Consider the following 18,938-nt stretch of genomic DNA (forward strand, 5'->3'; position numbering starts at 1 on the left):
ACCCATTATTGTTGCTGATTGGTCAAAAGATTATGAAAATTTATTCGACATGAAAATTCGAGTAAAACAAAATATTGTAGCATCAGCAGCTTCATCCATAAATTCAATGGCAATATGGCATGAACGTTGCGCGCATTTTTCAACCGCAACAATTTCAAAAATGATAAATAAACATTTGGTAGATGGCGTACCAAACAAAATTGATGATGATATGTCGTTCTGTGTCTCCTGCAAAGCTGGTAAGATGACCGCGACCAACCACCCGAAAAATCAAAATCATCAATATTTGAAACCAGGAGTGAAACTTCACCTGGATATCGGCGGCTACACATCACGATCAATTCATGGTAACAAGTATTATTTAGTCGCTGTTGATGAAATTTCTGGTTTTATTAAAATTGCTTTTATGAAAAATCGACAAGAAACATTAGAAAAGTTTCGAAAAATCGTCACCGAAGTGAAGCTTGATACTGGAAATGATGTTCTTTGTATCCGAACAGATCATGGAACTGAATTTCTTAGTAATGATTTTAAATCATTTATCAACAATCGTGGTATCATTCATGAATTGGCTACTGTCAAAACACCTCAACAAAATGGGCGAGTAGAAAGAGCCATTCGTAATATTGTCGATCATTCAATTTCTATGCTTTCATCATCAAATTTGCCATTATCATTATGGGATGAATCAACTAACAGCAGTGTGTACATCATCAATCGCATGCTAAATTCAAATAACATCATTCCATTCGAAAAATATTTTGGTCGACGAGTAAATTTATCAAATCTTCGAATCTTTGGTTGTACCGGATATGCTTTAATCAAAAATGATCGTCATAAATATTCATCTAAAACCAAAAAGGTCTTCATGGTTGGATATCACTCAAGTAACACGTATCGTGTTTATTGTCCACAAAATCGTCGTGTAGAATTTGCATGTGATGTTAAGTTTAATGAACAGGCTAAGTGCCATACATCTCCATCCAAAACAAATGTTAATGAATCAATTCTTATCGATAATGACGACAACAACAAAAATGCATCATTAACATCAATCGAATCATTTAATTCTTACAAATTTGATGCAAACATCACAAATTCTGATTCAAATATCGATAACGTCAACGGGGGAAGTGATGTCGACTACAATACAAATACCCAAACCAGGGGAAGCGACGAAAACCTTAACGATATCGATATTGACGAAAACATTGTTAACGACGAAAACTTTGTAATCAACGAAAATATTGCAATCAACGAAACAGTGAACCAACGACCCAATATTGGACGTCCTCTTGGTTCCACTAATCGACAATATGAATTAAATATTGACAAAATCAAATCATTACGACCAAGAGATGTTGATGGTAAAGCAATTATTGCTGTTGCTGGAAGTGAACCAATTACGTTCAGGGAAGCGATCAATAGTTCTGATTCCTTCAAGTGGAAGCAGGCAATGCAACATGAATTTGATCAATTATTGAAAAATCAAACCTGGAAATTGGTAGATCCACCATCAAATTCACGAATCATCTCGGTAAAATGGGTCTACACCATAAAAGAAGATGGTCGATATCGAGCACGCCTAGTGGCCAGAGGCTTTGAACAAGATGATAAATCATCATATGATTGCTATGCTCCTGTTGTTTGTATGGAAAACATTAGATTGTTCTTCTCGATTATCGCTTCCTTCAATATGTCATTAATCCAATTCGATGTATCCTGTGCATTTTTAAATGGCCACATCACGGGTAATGTATACATCCGCCAGCCACCTGGATATGAAGATGATTCAGGTCGAGTTTGTAAACTGGCTCGTGGTCTATATGGATTACGTGAAAGTCCAAAATCTTGGAATTCTATGTTCGATCAAACCGTACGTAGTTTTGGTTTTAAACCTACTAATTTAGATCCTTGTTTTTATTTTATACGAGAAAATAACGTTTTTACAATCATGATCATTTACGTTGATGATGGAATTATTGCATCCACCGATAAAAACAAACCAAACGAGATCTATAATAAATTATCAAACAAATTTGAAATCCGTAAAGTAAATTCATCTCGTTTCCTTGGCATTGAATATGAACGTAATTATCGAAATCGTACCATCATTTTGAAACAACAACAGTATCTTATTGACAAATTAAAAACGTTCAACATGGACGAAACAAGAAAATCTGATTCACCATTTGCCTGTGGTCTCAATCCATACGATACTGAATCACCACCTAATGAAAATTATCCATATCGGCAAGCCATTGGCGCATTATTATATCTTTCGTGCAAAACACGACCCGATATCGCTTATTCAGTATCTTTATTGGCCCGCTTCACCAATGATCCTCGTGAAATTCATGTGAGAGCTGTAAAACGCCTCTTCAGGTACCTTAATGGAACCAGATCGAATGGTATCATTGTTGGCGGAAACATTCAAAAACATATTATTGGTTATTCCGATGCCGATCTTGCAGGTGATAAAATAAATGGTCGAACTACCACTGGACATTTCGTATATTATGGTGGTCCAATATTATGGAAGACACATCTTCAACGATGCACCATTGATAATACATGTGAAGCTGAATATATCGCTGCATCATTATGTTCAAAGGACATTAAATATATACGGAATTTACTTATCGAACTAGGTATTGAAACCGAAATACCCGTATTGAACTGTGATAACCGTTCCACCGTTTATCAACTTTATCACGAATCGATTTCACCAAAACTACGTCATATATCAATCAAGTATCATTCTATAAGAAATGATATTAATGACAAAAATATTATCATCAAGTGGATCTCTACTGAAAACCAGATCGCTGACATTTTAACTAAAAACCCACCACCAGGTCGGTTCAACAGTCTATTGATACTGATGAACCGAGGGGAAGTATTAAATATTGACTCTTAGTTGATGTTTAATGGTCAAAGGTCAGCTGCTCTGACATGTATAAAAGCAGAGCACTGACATATATTAAATTAATCTGCTTTCTGTATTTCTTTATGCCTTTATTATTATTTTGTTTATCATTAATAAACTTCATCAATGACAAACAAAATGTAATTTATAAATAAATATAGCCGAATTATTGGCTATTCCAGATGCCAATTATTTTTGTTTTTTAAATTGAAATATAATGCTTGTTTTGATTATTAATGTTTTTGTATTCCCAAGTCAATTACAATAATATTATGATTGTATTTTGACAAGTAATAATTTTAAAGTCAATTTATCATCAACGTGAAAAAAATTTTGAATGAAAATTTAATTTTCTTTGTTTAAACGGAAACAAAGGTCGTGTTTATGAATGATTGAAACAAAAATTTCTCTGGTTTTTTTCTCCTGAACAATTGTATCAATTTTTACAAAATAGAGAAAAAAATTCGAGGATTTATCAAGGAAAAAAACTAATTATTTCTTCTAATTTTGAATCATTGACAATAAAAAAGTAGACATGCAAACTAATGAATCGATCACGAATTCAGTATGTAAATTGAAAATTATATTTTTTTTGCATTGTCTATTTTGTTTTTGTTTTGTAGTTTTTCATTAATTTTTTCCCAATAAAATTCAACATCCTAACTGATCATCATCATTATCCATAAGGATGTATGACATATCCAAATCTCAATGGCAATTTTATTCTAACTATCATTGAGAAAAAATCATCATCAAGGATCAAAAAACAAATCAGTCTATTCTATAGTAGTAATTAATTGATAATGAGACTGATCACTTTGGTTTTGATTTGATAATGATCATTATCATCATCATCTAAGGAAGAGCCAAAGAAAAAGAGGATTAAATAAAAATAATTTAGTTAACCAAGAACGAACAAACAAACAAACAAACATCCCCATTAGCCATATGAAAACAAAAATACAAACTAAATCACTAATAAAACAAATCAATGAACATTCGATACATATGTTCGATTGTTTTTTGTTCCACCATTTATAATCATAATGAAATAGAATCAACAACAACAAAAAACACAATACAATACAGGTAGCCAAAACCACAAATGCATACACAATTCAAAATGATGATGATCATCATTTTTTCTATTGGAATTATTATTATAAATAATGGCTACCTATTATTATTATTCTATGAAAATGGCATTATAAATACATAGGAGCATTTACAAAAAAAAAAAAACAAAAAATGCCGAATAGAGGAAGCTTCGAGTTTATACTACTAGTGGCCATTATCTAATATCATCACCATTAATAATTACCATTATGGCCATATCAATGATAATGATTGTACCTGATGTACAATGTAATGAGCGTTGTTGTTGTTGTTGTTTTATTTTTCGTTTGTTTTTGGCATAAAAAAAAGTCCATCATGAATGGATCATCCCGATTTGATAAATCAAAGTAAATATATAACGATAATGATGATGATGATATCGTGAAACATCAACAACATACTCTGTCTTTGTGTGTGTTTCACATCATCAAAATTCGATTGAAAAAAAAGAAGAAGAAATGCTTTGAAATAACCAAAATACAAACAAATAACAAAAATAAATAAATATTTTTTTTCTCCTTACCAACAACAAGATGTGATGATGATTAGGATTGAGATACATTATTATTATAATAAAATGATGATATTCGAATGAGATTTCAATGACGAAATTGTTATTGTTGTTGTTTTTTTTTTTGTACTGATTGAAACAACGATACAACAACAACAACGATAGCATAAATAAGGATTCCGATGACCCATCATCATCATCATCATCGTCAAATCATAATTATAATGCATCAATAATTTTATGGCATTGATATTATTCTTAAATACAAACACAAACACACACACACACATACGGTAGTATATAACAACATTGAACATATCTTATATTTTTCATATAAAACTAATCTCATCTAAATCTTTTTTTTTCATTCACTTCATATTGATAATGTTGTTGAGAATTAGTTTTACTGTTGTTGTTTCCTTTTGCACATCTAAAAATGATGATGATGATGATGATGATGAAAAAATTGATATCGAAAACTTTATCGTTATAATAATAAATATAATATAAAATAACTTTCATGCTATGATGGTTACATTCAAATTCATATACAACATGACAAAAAAAATTCTATCAATAAATAAATATAAGCCATGATGATCCATAATTCGTATGCGACCAATATGATTATAATTTACAATTATTGTTATTTTTTTCATTATTTTTTGTGATATTATGAACAATAAAAATTCTTGGCCTAGATCGATGATTATATCACCCATGGATACTACATATTATTATTATTAATTCCATTATTACTTGCCAATCTCAATCATCACTATGATTATCCTTTTTTTTTGTTCACCAGTGAATGATATATGAAAAAATATAAAAATAAAAGCAATTCTCTATCAAACAATCGAAAATCTATTGAAGCGACAAATAAGTGAAACACATAAAATGTAAAAAAGAAAATTTAATACAACAAATAATATATATGGATACATAAATTATAAATGTACATCAATTTTTTGAGAAAAAAAAACTGGACACTATTCTAATCTATGATACACTGTATATATGATTATTTTTTACATGAAATAATCTATCTGGTAAAAAAATTGTTATAATGAATATAAAAATATAACCATTTCATTCCATCATCTTAATGGTCAAAAAAAGAAAAGAAAAAACATGGCTTATTTATTGACACAACAACAACAACAAAAACAATCCTTAACTATTTTGAAATTGTTTCAAAATGATGATCATAATAAAAATAATAATTTTGATCAAATGAAAAAAAAAATTTGGATAAATTATAGCCTAGGATTAATTGTTACATATAAGCCATTTACATTGTCTATTTTATCCATTAAGTATTTTGTAACAATGATCCAAAAATAAAATTTATGTATCATATGAACAAACAAAAAAAGAAACATTGAATAAATAAAAATAACAAAAATTAACCTACCGTTCAATATCGTTGAACTATTGAAGCTATTATTATTATTATTATTTGGTGAACAATTAATGAAGTGACTAAAATTATTTTTTCCAATATTATTGTTCAATGATGTTGATACAAAAAGATTGTCTTGATTGTTGTTGTTATTGTTTTTGCTATTATGATAGGATTTAAATTTGACATCAAACATTGATGCTGGTGAATAGTGATTGATAGTCGTTGATGGATTCGTAGATGTCTTTGTTGGTGTATGGTTCGATTGATGATTATGATGATGATGGCCGTTTGTTTCTAATGAATTTTTTCGCCAACAACTATTACCATTTTGACCATTATCAATCGATTCTTGTCGAACATTTTGTTCAAAAGCTGTTATCGATTCTCGTGTAATAAAATCAATCGATGATCGTTTAAGATGATGATAATCAGGTGATATTAATTTGTTTTCAACACTATCGCCATCGATTCGTTGCTGTTTAGATGAATGAATATTCATTAATTTACAATCGTTTGTTGACGTTATTTTTGAATCTTTGATCAGATTAAGATCTTCACCATTGCCGTTATCATTATGATTATCATTTGTAGAGTCATGAGTATCTAATACAACCAGTGGCAAATTAGCTGCTGATTTGTCTTTTTTGAATCGTTTTAAATTAACACTATCAAAATTTTCATTATTAGTTGTTTCTTCAATGAAATCATCAATATTTTTATCGATATTATGATGATGATGACCTTTGTCTTGGTTATGTTTACGGTTTTGATGATGATGATTATTATTATTATTATGTTTGTTCAATTGATTGCCTTCAAGCAATGTATCGACTGAATGCAATTGTTGTTGTAGTTGTGGCTGAGAATGATGTTGATCGTTGATTTCCAAAATTTGACTTTGCTTATCTTTGATGGCTACGATATTATTATTGTCATTGCTTGTTTTTGAATGACCGATTATATCTATAAACAGACATAATGAAAATAAAAGAAAAAAAACAATAGTAAAAAAACATTTGAAACCAAACAAACAATATAATAGTTATTAAAAAAAAGAAAAAATTGTTGTTTAAACGATCAAACAATGGTCATCAATAATTAGATCATTACGAGCCAGAAAAAGAAGGGAAAAGCAAAATGGATAATTTCACAAAATGTATCCAACAACCAATTTATGATGACGATAATTCTTGCAATAACAAAATATAATGATTATAATTGAAACAATCAAAAGAAAAATGAACATAAACCAAAATTGAATGAAGACAAGGATAGAATGAAATTTTTGATCAATAAAAACTTTTTACGGTATCAAATAATAATAATAATAATGAAAATGATATAACGTAGATCAATTTAATATCAATATTGACGCTATGTTTATATTTAGGATAAATATATTTGTTGGCAATTATTGTTGACGCCATTATATTAAATGTTGGGGGAGGAAATCGGATTGGTGTTGGCAGAAAGGTGGCTATTTTTTTTACAATTCATACATACAAACATAATTATAGAATCCATCTCTTCCTATCAATCTATTTATATAATAATAATAATGATGATGGTGATGATGATGAAGATAATTGTCAATTTTATGAACCTGAATTTGATGATTCCAAATTGTTGTATGTGTACCATTACATGTATTTTTTGTTTATGTGTGTGTGTGTGTGTGTTGGTATATATTGCCAAGGGATCCAGATATATTTGGATAATAATAATATGATATTGACATCATCATCATCATTGTGGAATTGGAATTGTGAAAGAAAACCCAATAAACATTTTCGTATTACATATAATTGTTATTAGCATTATAATGGCCACAGCCACAATTTGTTTGGGCTATTTTTGATTCTTATTCTATCTATCTATTGATTCATTCAATTTCATGATTATGATGATGATGAACAAATATTTAATGCATTTTTTTCGTTTTAAAAATGGAAACATACCATAGACATTGTATTTATATGGGCTACCGATAACTATTCTCATCATCATCATCATCATTATTGGCACCAAAAGTCATCTTCAATCATGGATGATCACGAAATGAAGAAACACAAAAAAATGTACTGTATCCAAAATAATAAAGATTGAAAACAAATATCAATCTTAATTTCAATTCGGTAATGTATATATCAGTGATAATCATTAAAAAAAAAGAAAAGTCATATCATAAAAATTGATCATTATAATACCCGAAAAGTCAAGAGAAAAAAAATGATAATGATGATGATAATAATGACATGTTCAATCAATTCAAAGCATATTGATATTGAAAAGAATCGATATGGATCAGAGAATTTTTTCCTGCTCAGAGAAAAATAGAAAAAGAAAAAGCCATAGAAACGGACAATTTCCGGCATTTTTTTCTTCTTGTTTTCATATGATCATCATTATTATCATTAGATGTCAACATTATCATATATTTGACACATTGAATACAAACGGAAAATTTCATAAATTCTGGTGGAAAAAAAACGATGATGATGATTATCATTATTATTAAGTCATCATCAAATAAAATGCAACAAGATGTCAATTGATTGTAAACGATGATGAGAATCCGGGACATATTTTTCATTACATTATTATTAAAATAAATTCCTGTCAGCTTGGCAAACTTTTTTTTTGATTCATCAATATCAATATTAATACCATACACATGCACAAGGACAACATTGGTTGTTATAATATTAGTGCAAATGAAAAAAAATACGAAAAGATTTTAAAAGCAAACAAGAATATTTGTTAAAGTGAATGAATTTGATCCAAACAATTTAAACGATGAGGGTATAATATAATTTGCTTGAAGTAACGTATTGTATATGTGTGACACGTGTAGCTCGTGTGTGTGTATGTTATACGGCAGTCAATCGTCGATTGAATTCAAATCTATTTGGATGCAAATATAAAAATGTTTTCATGAAACCAACGACGTGAATGTTGTGAATTTGCAAATCTCAATAAAAATTAAATGATTTTCCGTTTTTTTTTTTTTTTTTTTGGTAAATATTAATAAAATATTTGCACATACAAACGACCACGAATATAATGAAAAATAATCCTTAAACAAATATAGATTTAGAGACATGGAGAATTTTGATTTGAATTTTTTTTTCCACCAAACACACTCTTTCAAATATAAACAAATTGATTAGTTATGATTCAAGTATATTGGAAAATAATTTCATCTTTCATTTTCTTTCATTCTCATCTCAATATTTTTTGACTGATATTGATTATTTATTATTAAAAATATTTTGAGAAAAACATATGAAACGGATTTTAATTTGAGGGAATTAATATTATTATTATTATAAGCTATCAAATAAATGATTCAGCCAAAATGAAACTAGAAAAAGATCAAAATGATGCCAGGCCATCAAAATAATAATAATAATAGTAATAATATCAGCCAAAAAAAAAGATGAAAATAAATGAATGAATGAGACAATGGATTTATGTTTGTGTCATATAATTCATACAAACATATATGAAAAACAACCATAGTCCGGAACAATTTTCAAGAAATGAATCAAACTTAACTTTAAAAAAAAATCCGAAAGCATAGAGAATATATTATCAACCAAGAATAAAAATACAGTAGATAGTAACAAAAAATGAATTGAAAAATATACGATGTTGAATGAATACTTGAAGTATTCGTGCGTAAATTTTAATTTGCCATCTTTTCCCTTGTTTTTAGCTTCCTTACTTGTTTTGTTTTTTTTTGCTTTCCTCTCTAATATTCTCTCATTCGATACAACAATATATCCTGTGTGCAAGCTCACTGATTCTCAAACACTACATCTCTATGTTGTTGTTGTTGTTGTTTCGGTTGTTGGAAAACAGACATTGAGTGTGCGGCTGAATATTTTTTTTTCTTTCATTCATGGATGCGGGGGCGGTTGACGGTAAAAATAAAAATAAAGCAAAAATAAATGATTACATTTTGCATTTAATAATGGTTGAATTGTTAGTGATATAACAATGATACACAATTCATCGAGAATCGGCATATCACTACAATGTAAATAATGCAATGAATCAGAATTGAAATTGAATGATAATCTTTATACAACAACAACAACAACAACAATGACAAAAAAATCGGACATTGAACAAAAAAAAAGAAAACGAATTCGATTCTATTGTATTGTATTCATGAAATTTGTGAAAGCATTGTGAACATTAAGAGAATTGTCCGTTAAGAGGCATATGACTGAAAAAAAATTTCTTGTTGGATTCAATTGAACAAATGAAAATCTGATTTCAATTTTTTTTCCTGGATAAATTGATTGTCATTTTTTTCATTTAATTAGTAAACAATAATTACACATCGAGATGATAGATAAGAAAAAGTGAAGAAATATCAAAATAAATGATAATAATCGTTAAAAAAACCAAGATGAGCTAATTAGAGCTTGAATAGAATAAGCAAACAAACAAACAAAAAAGACAAAACGAAATTCACAGAATGAATTTAATTTTTTCACAGAGAAACAACAACAGTAGATTATTATTATTCTCATCATTTAATTAACTATACTACTGTATTTTATATAATCATTGTTCAAATATATGTTTATTTGTGATAATTTACCACAAACAAAATGATAAAAAATTTTGACACAAATGAAATTATTATCATGTTCATATCATGATGTAATCAAATATATGTCAAATACATCATCATTTGTACAATTCTTTTTACTTTCGACAAAGAATTTTAGCATTTTTATTTTTGTACACACAATTTTGTTGCAAAAGGAATTCATGATCTGAAACAAAAATAATTTTGATTCGTCCTTTTTGGTTTGTTTGTATGTTAAGTTATGTTTTGTCTTGATTATTGCGAATGAGGAATTTGATGTTTTTCGTTGAGTTTTATTCTACATTTTTTTTTGTTTTGATTTTGTTTTTGTTTTTGATCGACATCATCATCATGATCAAAATGGATTTTTTTCTCTCATCGAAAATTTGACATAGAAATTGCAATCGATTTTTCCCATAACAGTTGAATTGGAAGAAAAAAATTTCCATCATCTTTGATTATTAAAGCAATTGAAAAGTAATCAAAATAAAAATAAATTGGGTAATTAGATGAAAGAATTTACGAAGGCAAAAAATCATCACCATCATCATTTTGAATATGATCCAAATGTAATTTTATTCAAAAAAGAAAACAGCCATAAAAAACTATTTGATCAACAACAAAAAAATTGCTATTTTTGCCCATCCTATGATGATGATGATGATATTTTGGTATGCTAAATTTTTCATATCAAATCAAACACAGAATGTTCAAATGTTTTGAAATGATTTTCAAATATTTTTATTCATCCAGTCTCATGATTTTATGCTTATTTTTTTTAAATCAAAAATGATGATGAACCATAACTGTCGGCTTATCATATATAACAATTTATTCATTTCAAATAATAACGATCATCATTATCGACGATTGAAAAAACAAATGAAATCTTAAAGTTTCTAACATAAACATAGACATACAGACAAATATGTTGTTGTTATAGCCAAAATAAGAACAACCAAAGTCAAAACGAAGAAAAAACAAAATTTTTACCATCAAAAAAAATTTAAAATTCAAAAAATATCATAATAATAATATAAATATCATCATTTAGGAATGAAGAATTGAAAGAAGAAAAAAAAACAAAATTTTTTCAATTCCTATAAACAATCCAAACACACAAACATACATAAATATGTATGTGAATTGTATTCTGCCAAAAAAAAAATGTTTTATTCTTGTTGAAAATGAAAACACAAAAAAAAAATATGCAATCACAAACATTTTTTTCAATAATAATAATAATAATAAAATACATATCATTCCATGTCATGAATAATGTTTTTTTTTCTGGTTTCATCGTAATAAAAAAGCAGCAACAGTAACATAAACAACTTCATCATCTGAATCAAATGTTCCATAAAAAAAATATATTTTGAAATTACAATTTAATTTGTCATTTCTTCATTTCTCTGTTTTGAAAAAAAGATTTAAAATCAAAAAGGCAGAGTTCATAGAGAAAAAAATATCAACAATAATAATCAAATAAAAACGTTGATGATGATGATTATGAAATTGTTGTTTCAATGACAACCGAAACCATATTACAGCTAAAATTATAAATCAAGTTAAAAAAATAAAACTAACAAACAAAAATTAAATTGATTTTTTTTTCAATAATTTTGTTTTTCGCTCGTTTGTCCATCTATTTTGGACAATCTGGGTGATCATTTATTGTGTTACTATTGAATCAATGAGATAATGAGAAAAAAATGATTTTCATTTTTCATAAGCCCGGATATCAATATTAATTATGTTCCGACCTTTTTTTTATAAATACACATCATCAACGATTATAAAGGCCAAATGTGATACACATAAACTCATACACAAAGCGTCACAATTCATTGTCATCATACCGGAGACAATCGAAAATGGTTCATAATGGATGATCATTAATCATTACAAAGAAACCGGCAAGGGATATATGTCCCCAATGATTTTTTTTCATTGTTTGATTCTATATAACTTGCTTGATGTAGTTGTTTTTTTTCATATATTGTTTTGTTTTTCATTCGTATAAGTCATCTTTAAATAAAAATGTAATTTATATCAATATTAATATACACACACAAAGTGACATATAATTTTTTGCTGTTGTTATCGATGTGTGAGTCCCTTCGAAATAATGACCAAAAAAAACTGTTGTAATGATGTGAAGCTTCATTTTTTTCCTATTCATTTCTTTTTTTTTCATTATCATCATTATATTATCACAAATCTAGGTTTTCAGATGGAGAGAAAAAAATGGTTAAATGAACCATTAGTCTAGTATGGCAAATACATCGATGGACAATGGATACCATCGATATATATTTATATGTATACAATGACCACCATAAATTGGCACCACCAATTGAGTGTCGAAATATACATTTATTTATTCACATTAACACACAACAACTATGTATAGATAGATAAATAAAAGTGTGTCCAGGCAAAAAAAAAGATACTCATTCACATCATCATCATCATCGACAGCAGCATTTAACCCTCAGAAATGAGCAATAAATTATCAAGAATGTCTCGTGTTAAAAAAATCCATAGTATGTCGTTATCGTGGTCGTATGTGGTATAAGTTTGTGTGTATTATATTCTGCTTTTATTTCTGGATCACTAGAAAAAAAATGATGACAACAACCATATATATCGACCGACCAATTTATTAACGATGACGACATATATACAGAAGAAGTGTTATGGATTCTCAACGTATGTATTTTTTTCTTCTTCTCGTTCATTTTGGATAGCTACCGGAATTGAACAATGTTCAACGGTAGCGATTATTGCTAAAGCTTTCTTTTTCTCCTTGTCATATACACACATACATTCAGCCTATTCATTTCTTACATTCTGGCTAGATTGGTTGTTATTATTATTATTATTATTTTTTGTTCATCGTTTTTAGGGCTATCCGAAAATGGAAAGCTATTAACTGATGATGTGTGTTATTTGGCTTGGATCGTTTGGTTGACTGGCAACAACAATAACGTTTGTCACATCGTATAGTTGAAAATGAAGAAAAAATGGATGAAGAATAAAAGCAGTGAAACAAAAATCCAAAGGTTTTTTTTCATGGGGAGATCATCATCATCATCATAATTATTATTTATGATCTGCTAAATGAAAAAAGCTATATTATGGCTAGATCTGTTGTCGTTGGCGATAACCATTTTACCATGATGATGATGATGATGCTATACAAGTCACTTGAATTCTTTTATTCGAAAAATATGTTCAGATGTTCTACATTATTATTATTATTATTATTGTCATCATCATCTATAAATATAAAACATATTAGAACATCAATTGATGCTCGAAATTCAAGTATGTTTTAAAATGTGGTAACATAATGTCAATGACAATGAAAAAAATGGCCATCTTCAAAATAAAAATAATAATAAAATCTTTAAATTCGTATTACTTCTTACTTATTGTCTTTTTTTTGCTATCTAGTTCGTCAATATCATCATTATCATCATCATCATTCCGGTACAACCGAACAATTAATCCAGAGTAAAGAAAAAATGAGAATTTTTCTTCACTGAAAATTTCAAATCATGATTTTCATGAAATTTTATGACCATTTTAACTTTTCATCCATTTTTTCAAGAATTGTCACCATTTTTTTTAGAAACTTCAAGTATCATTGAATTCAACGAATGATGAAAGTTTTTTTTGTTAAAAAAAAACATGATGAGAAAACAAGTGAACAATTAACCCTTTCATTTGAAATTTTTTTTTATGTGTGTAAGTTGAGTAATTAAAATACAATCACAACATGAAAGAAGCACCTCAATAACTCTAGGACTGAATTTTCGAATAAAGGTAAAAAAAAGGTCAACTTTGTCAAACATACATGGCGGTTGTTGTCATTGAATAAATCATCATTTCACATATTTGAGAAAATTCTATTTTTTTCTCGTTTTTTTTTATTATAATAATTATATTATCATCTTTATCATCTTTGTTGGAATTTTTTTTTCGTTTGTTTGTTTGTGTATGTGTATTTTGCATTTGTTTTTTTTATGATCAAATACAATGCATGAATAAACGGGTTAAATTTTTTTTTCTTCTATAAACTTTTCTCAGTTTTCCCCAAATTTTTTTTCTGCAACGAAAAAAAAATTCATTTCATTTTGTTCTTTGGCATAAAAAAAATATAAGAATTTTGTACAATACAAAAGGAAAAACAGTAGATAGAATTATTATCATCATCATCATCATTATTATTATTTTTACGAAATAGTCTCTCGAGTCTATTTTCATTTCATTTCATTTCATTTTTTTTTTTTTGTAGGGAAAGAGAATCATTTTCATAGTTTTGTTCTCACAAACACATAGACAATGACAATGATACCAGGAAAAAAATCCTTTTTTTCCATCACTATCATTCAAAAAAAAAGAAGTTAATCCTATAGATGAAAAAAATGAGAAAAATTTTTATGACGACAATTCTATAGTCGTTTCAATTTTTTTTCATTCTGTTATTATTATTATTATTATATAATAGTCATCTCTACATAAACATGAATTCTCGATTGTTGAATAGTTAGAAACAAAAAAAAAAGAAAAAAGAGAATCCAGAATTTTTTCCATAACCAATTTTTTATAAGATTACCGCGTCAAAATCGTTGCTATGATGGCTGGTTGGTGAACAACCAACAAAATACAAGAAAAATTTGTTATATAAAAAAAAGTTTTTTGTTTTGTTTTGTTTCATCCCCTCATCATAAACTCCCACACTTTTTTATTTATGTATATACGTGAAGTATATGATGTCAGTGTAATGATTCGGATATATTTTAGCGTTTCACATTAATTCATACGGTTGTGAATCTCTATTGTACACATTTAGATATATGAATTAGGTGAATATAAATCTTCATAAACATAAATGGTATATGAACACACACAAATAGTGTGTGAATAATAATAATAATAATAATAATGACATTCATATATGGATTTTGGGTTCATCATAAGCTGAGGAGGGGGGATGAAAATGAGAAATCTGAAACAATGAATTAGAAACAGAATGAAAATAAAATAACAGGGTGAAGTGGACACACGCGTCGCGTATATGGCACGTTTTGTCAATTGAATCATTTTTATTATCCGAAAATAGAATTGATAAAACAGCATCATGAAATTCATCAACATCGATTTTATCATTTTTCTAACAAATGTTTTCGAAAATAGAAGAGAATTATGAGGAAAATATTATTCCATTTTGACAACTCAATCAAATGAAGAATATTCATCCTAAATATTATGATATAGCATTAGAACCAGGTTCTATTATCAATTAAATGAACATGGTCATTCATAGATGGCATTTGCTGTCCATTTCAATCATGTTCGTATATACTGCTACTACTACTTCACAGAATGATGGATGATGACCATTGATAATAATAACTGACCATTGTTCATATGAAAGATTCTTATATATTTGACAAGGACAAAGTATAATAATGAAAAGCATACTGCAGGATCCATTATGAAAATATCCATGTCCTTGTTTTGCATTCAAATTATTATTATTATTATTATGAATCAGAATCTAATTGAAACTTGAATGAATAAGAACAACATGAGAACCAAAACGATGACGTTCATGAATGATGAATAATTTCATGAAGTTTCCTTCTCTCTCTCTCTGCTCTTCATCTTCTTGTTTTTCTAATAGAATATCTTAGGTTATTTTTTTTGACATAAATTAATACACAGACACAGGATGTGCAAATGCATTTTGCATGTATGTAATATTCTCTACAACTCTCTTCATACATACATAAACCAAATTCATTCATTCATTTATTCATTTATTTAGCCAGCCTGTATTTATCTATCTATCTTATCATTCATTCAATCTTTTTTTTTGCTATACTTCAATATGATTAGTTTTTTTTCTTCTTTGCACTCATTTTCTTTTATTATTATAAAATAATCGAAAAACGAAAAAGATAATTTGTTGTTTTATTGATTAGTGATGGAAGAGGAAGAAAAACTGTTCCAGTTGGAAAAAAATGAGTCAACAGAAAAAATAAAAAAAAATAATAGTGAAAAGATGTTACATGTCGAATAATATTCAAAAAAAAGAGTCTAAATTGAGAAAAACATATATTTATATAACTTATATATTAATGTGTGCTTATTTATCCATATGAAGTATGCAAATAATAAAGACAATATTCATTCGAATGAATAAGTTTAGTTTGAATTGATAGAAAAAAAAGAAAGAAAAGAAAATAGGATAGACATAGCGAAACAAACATTATAATCAATTTTTTTCCTATACCAAAATTATTATGATGATGATGGAAACGGTGAATTCAAATTTGAATGATGTAAAATGAAAGAATGAATTAATCGAAATAACACACACAAGATAATTTGGGAGCAATTATTTTTTCAACCGACTAAATACACACAAACCATTGATGAAACTGATTGGCTTGGCTAATATTTTTGAATATGCATTCAAACTATTGTATTAATATGATAAAAACCAATTCAATCGGACCACATCAGAGAATATTATATATTATTTTTTTAAACAAAACATATATTAACTAATTTTTCTATTTACATTTATAATTTGCATCTACGTTTATTTTTTGTGAATGTGTGTTTGCTGTAACTATACCGAAATAAAAAATGGTTGATTCGTCATTCCTATGTGTGTTTGTGTGTAATTCATTTATTGAACAGAATGAGCATACAGTAGCAGTGAAACAAATTTATCCAATAATAAATGTTTGTGTATATTTGATGCACACAAGTGAATATTGTTCGTGTGTGATCCAATGATCGAATCATGAAAAAAAAACATTTGGATGCGTTTAGTTTCATTATTATAAGAAAAATAGTTCAAAATAAAAAGAGAAAAAATTCAATTTTTCAAGAATAGAAGGAAGGAGAAAAAAATGTATGAATCAAATAGAAATCTAAAAAAAATTGAATAAATTAATCATGTTCATAGTTTACTTTTTGAATACAAATCAAATAGTAGCAACAAAATTCGTATCTAACTAAATGAAAATGAATTGAATCCAAACAATTTATAAGAGTAAAAACTATACTGAATTAGAAAAAAATTCTGAATATAGCAATTTAAGGCAATTATTATGATGTGATATTAATAATGATAAACGAAGCTTATTAAAAAATAAAATCTGTAAACGATTTAGTCGTTTTTTTGGAAAATTTTAAAATTAAATTTTTCAAACAAATTAAATAGGGAAAAAATGAGAGAAAGAGGGTTGAAATCGAGAACCTCAAATACAAACCTCATAATCGTTTTTTTTGATAGAATAGGAAAAAAAGGGTTATTGAGAGTAGAAAAAAAGCAAATAAATGTAAAATTATTAAATTATTCCATCGTAGTGTGTTTGCATAGAAACGATCATCATCATCATCATCATCTGGATATTTATAAAACCATGATGATGATGACGATCATATGTCATCAAAATCAAATTGATCGTATACGATGGCAAAATAAAATAAAATGTTGTTTTGTTTCATTGTCTGTTTTTTTCCGTTTTTTATTTGTTTACTATGCACATTTATTTATTTAGGATTTTTTTTTCATCATTTGCTTGATTCAATTTCAATGTAATAATAAACTGAAATGAATTTATTCAATATTATTAATAGTGGATGATGATAATGATGATGACAAAATTAGCTAAATAACGATTTTTTTTTTTGGTTGGCATAGATGATGATTATGATCATGATCAAAAGTCTAAATTTTAGAGCTTATAATTATCATTATTTTCAGGCGTCATCAGGTCGCCATCGGTTTGTATCATTTGTTGTTTTTTTCGAATTACCTTTATTTTTTTTGAAAAAAAAATAAAAATTTTCAATTAAAAATTATTGATTAAAATGATGATGATGGTGGTTGGATATTCAAACCAACCACTCAACCATACCTACAGAAAACTATATAATGATGATAAAACCAGAATCAAAAACAAAAAAAATAAAGAGAGAAAGAAAAAAATCCAGGCAAAAGATAAATCATCAATTTATTGCATCATAAAGCAAATTTATGACCCGTTTGTCAATTGATCAAGATGATGATGTGAATGTGTTGTATAACGAAGAATACTTTTGGTTCAACAAAAAATGCGTATGTGAATGTGTTTGTCTGCTTTTTGGTTATAAGTGAAGCAAAGAATCGTTTTAATCAGATTATAGTTATTAAAATATCGAATAAAAAAATGCACATTTTTCAATTCTACACCGATTGTTGATTTTTTTTTGATATTATCATCATCATTACAACATTTATGGTTTGTTTTTTGGTAAGAATTCAATAAGCCAAAATGAATCGAATCAAATATGTATG

General features: G+C 27.4%; 1 protein-coding gene across 3 annotated transcripts in view; it reads right to left on the minus strand.

The window, feature by feature from the left end:
• The window catches only part of LOC113793354 (uncharacterized), a 67,863-nt gene that overhangs the window by 15,054 nt on the left and 33,871 nt on the right, over positions 1 to 18,938 (minus strand). For all 3 annotated transcript variants that reach the window (XM_075823469.1, XM_075823464.1, XM_075823466.1), the window contains exon 3: positions 5,974 to 6,927. In XM_075823469.1, the coding sequence (XP_075679584.1) occupies positions 5,974 to 6,927 (954 nt within the window). The remainder of the gene's footprint in view (positions 1 to 5,973; positions 6,928 to 18,938) is intronic.

The sequence above is a fragment of the Dermatophagoides pteronyssinus genome, unplaced genomic scaffold (genome assembly GCF_027571235.1).
Source record: "Dermatophagoides pteronyssinus isolate colony J.1.1.1.1 unplaced genomic scaffold, Derpt_VIB-CSIC_2022.12 sq0001, whole genome shotgun sequence".
Taxonomy (NCBI): Eukaryota; Metazoa; Arthropoda; class Arachnida; order Sarcoptiformes; family Pyroglyphidae; genus Dermatophagoides; species Dermatophagoides pteronyssinus.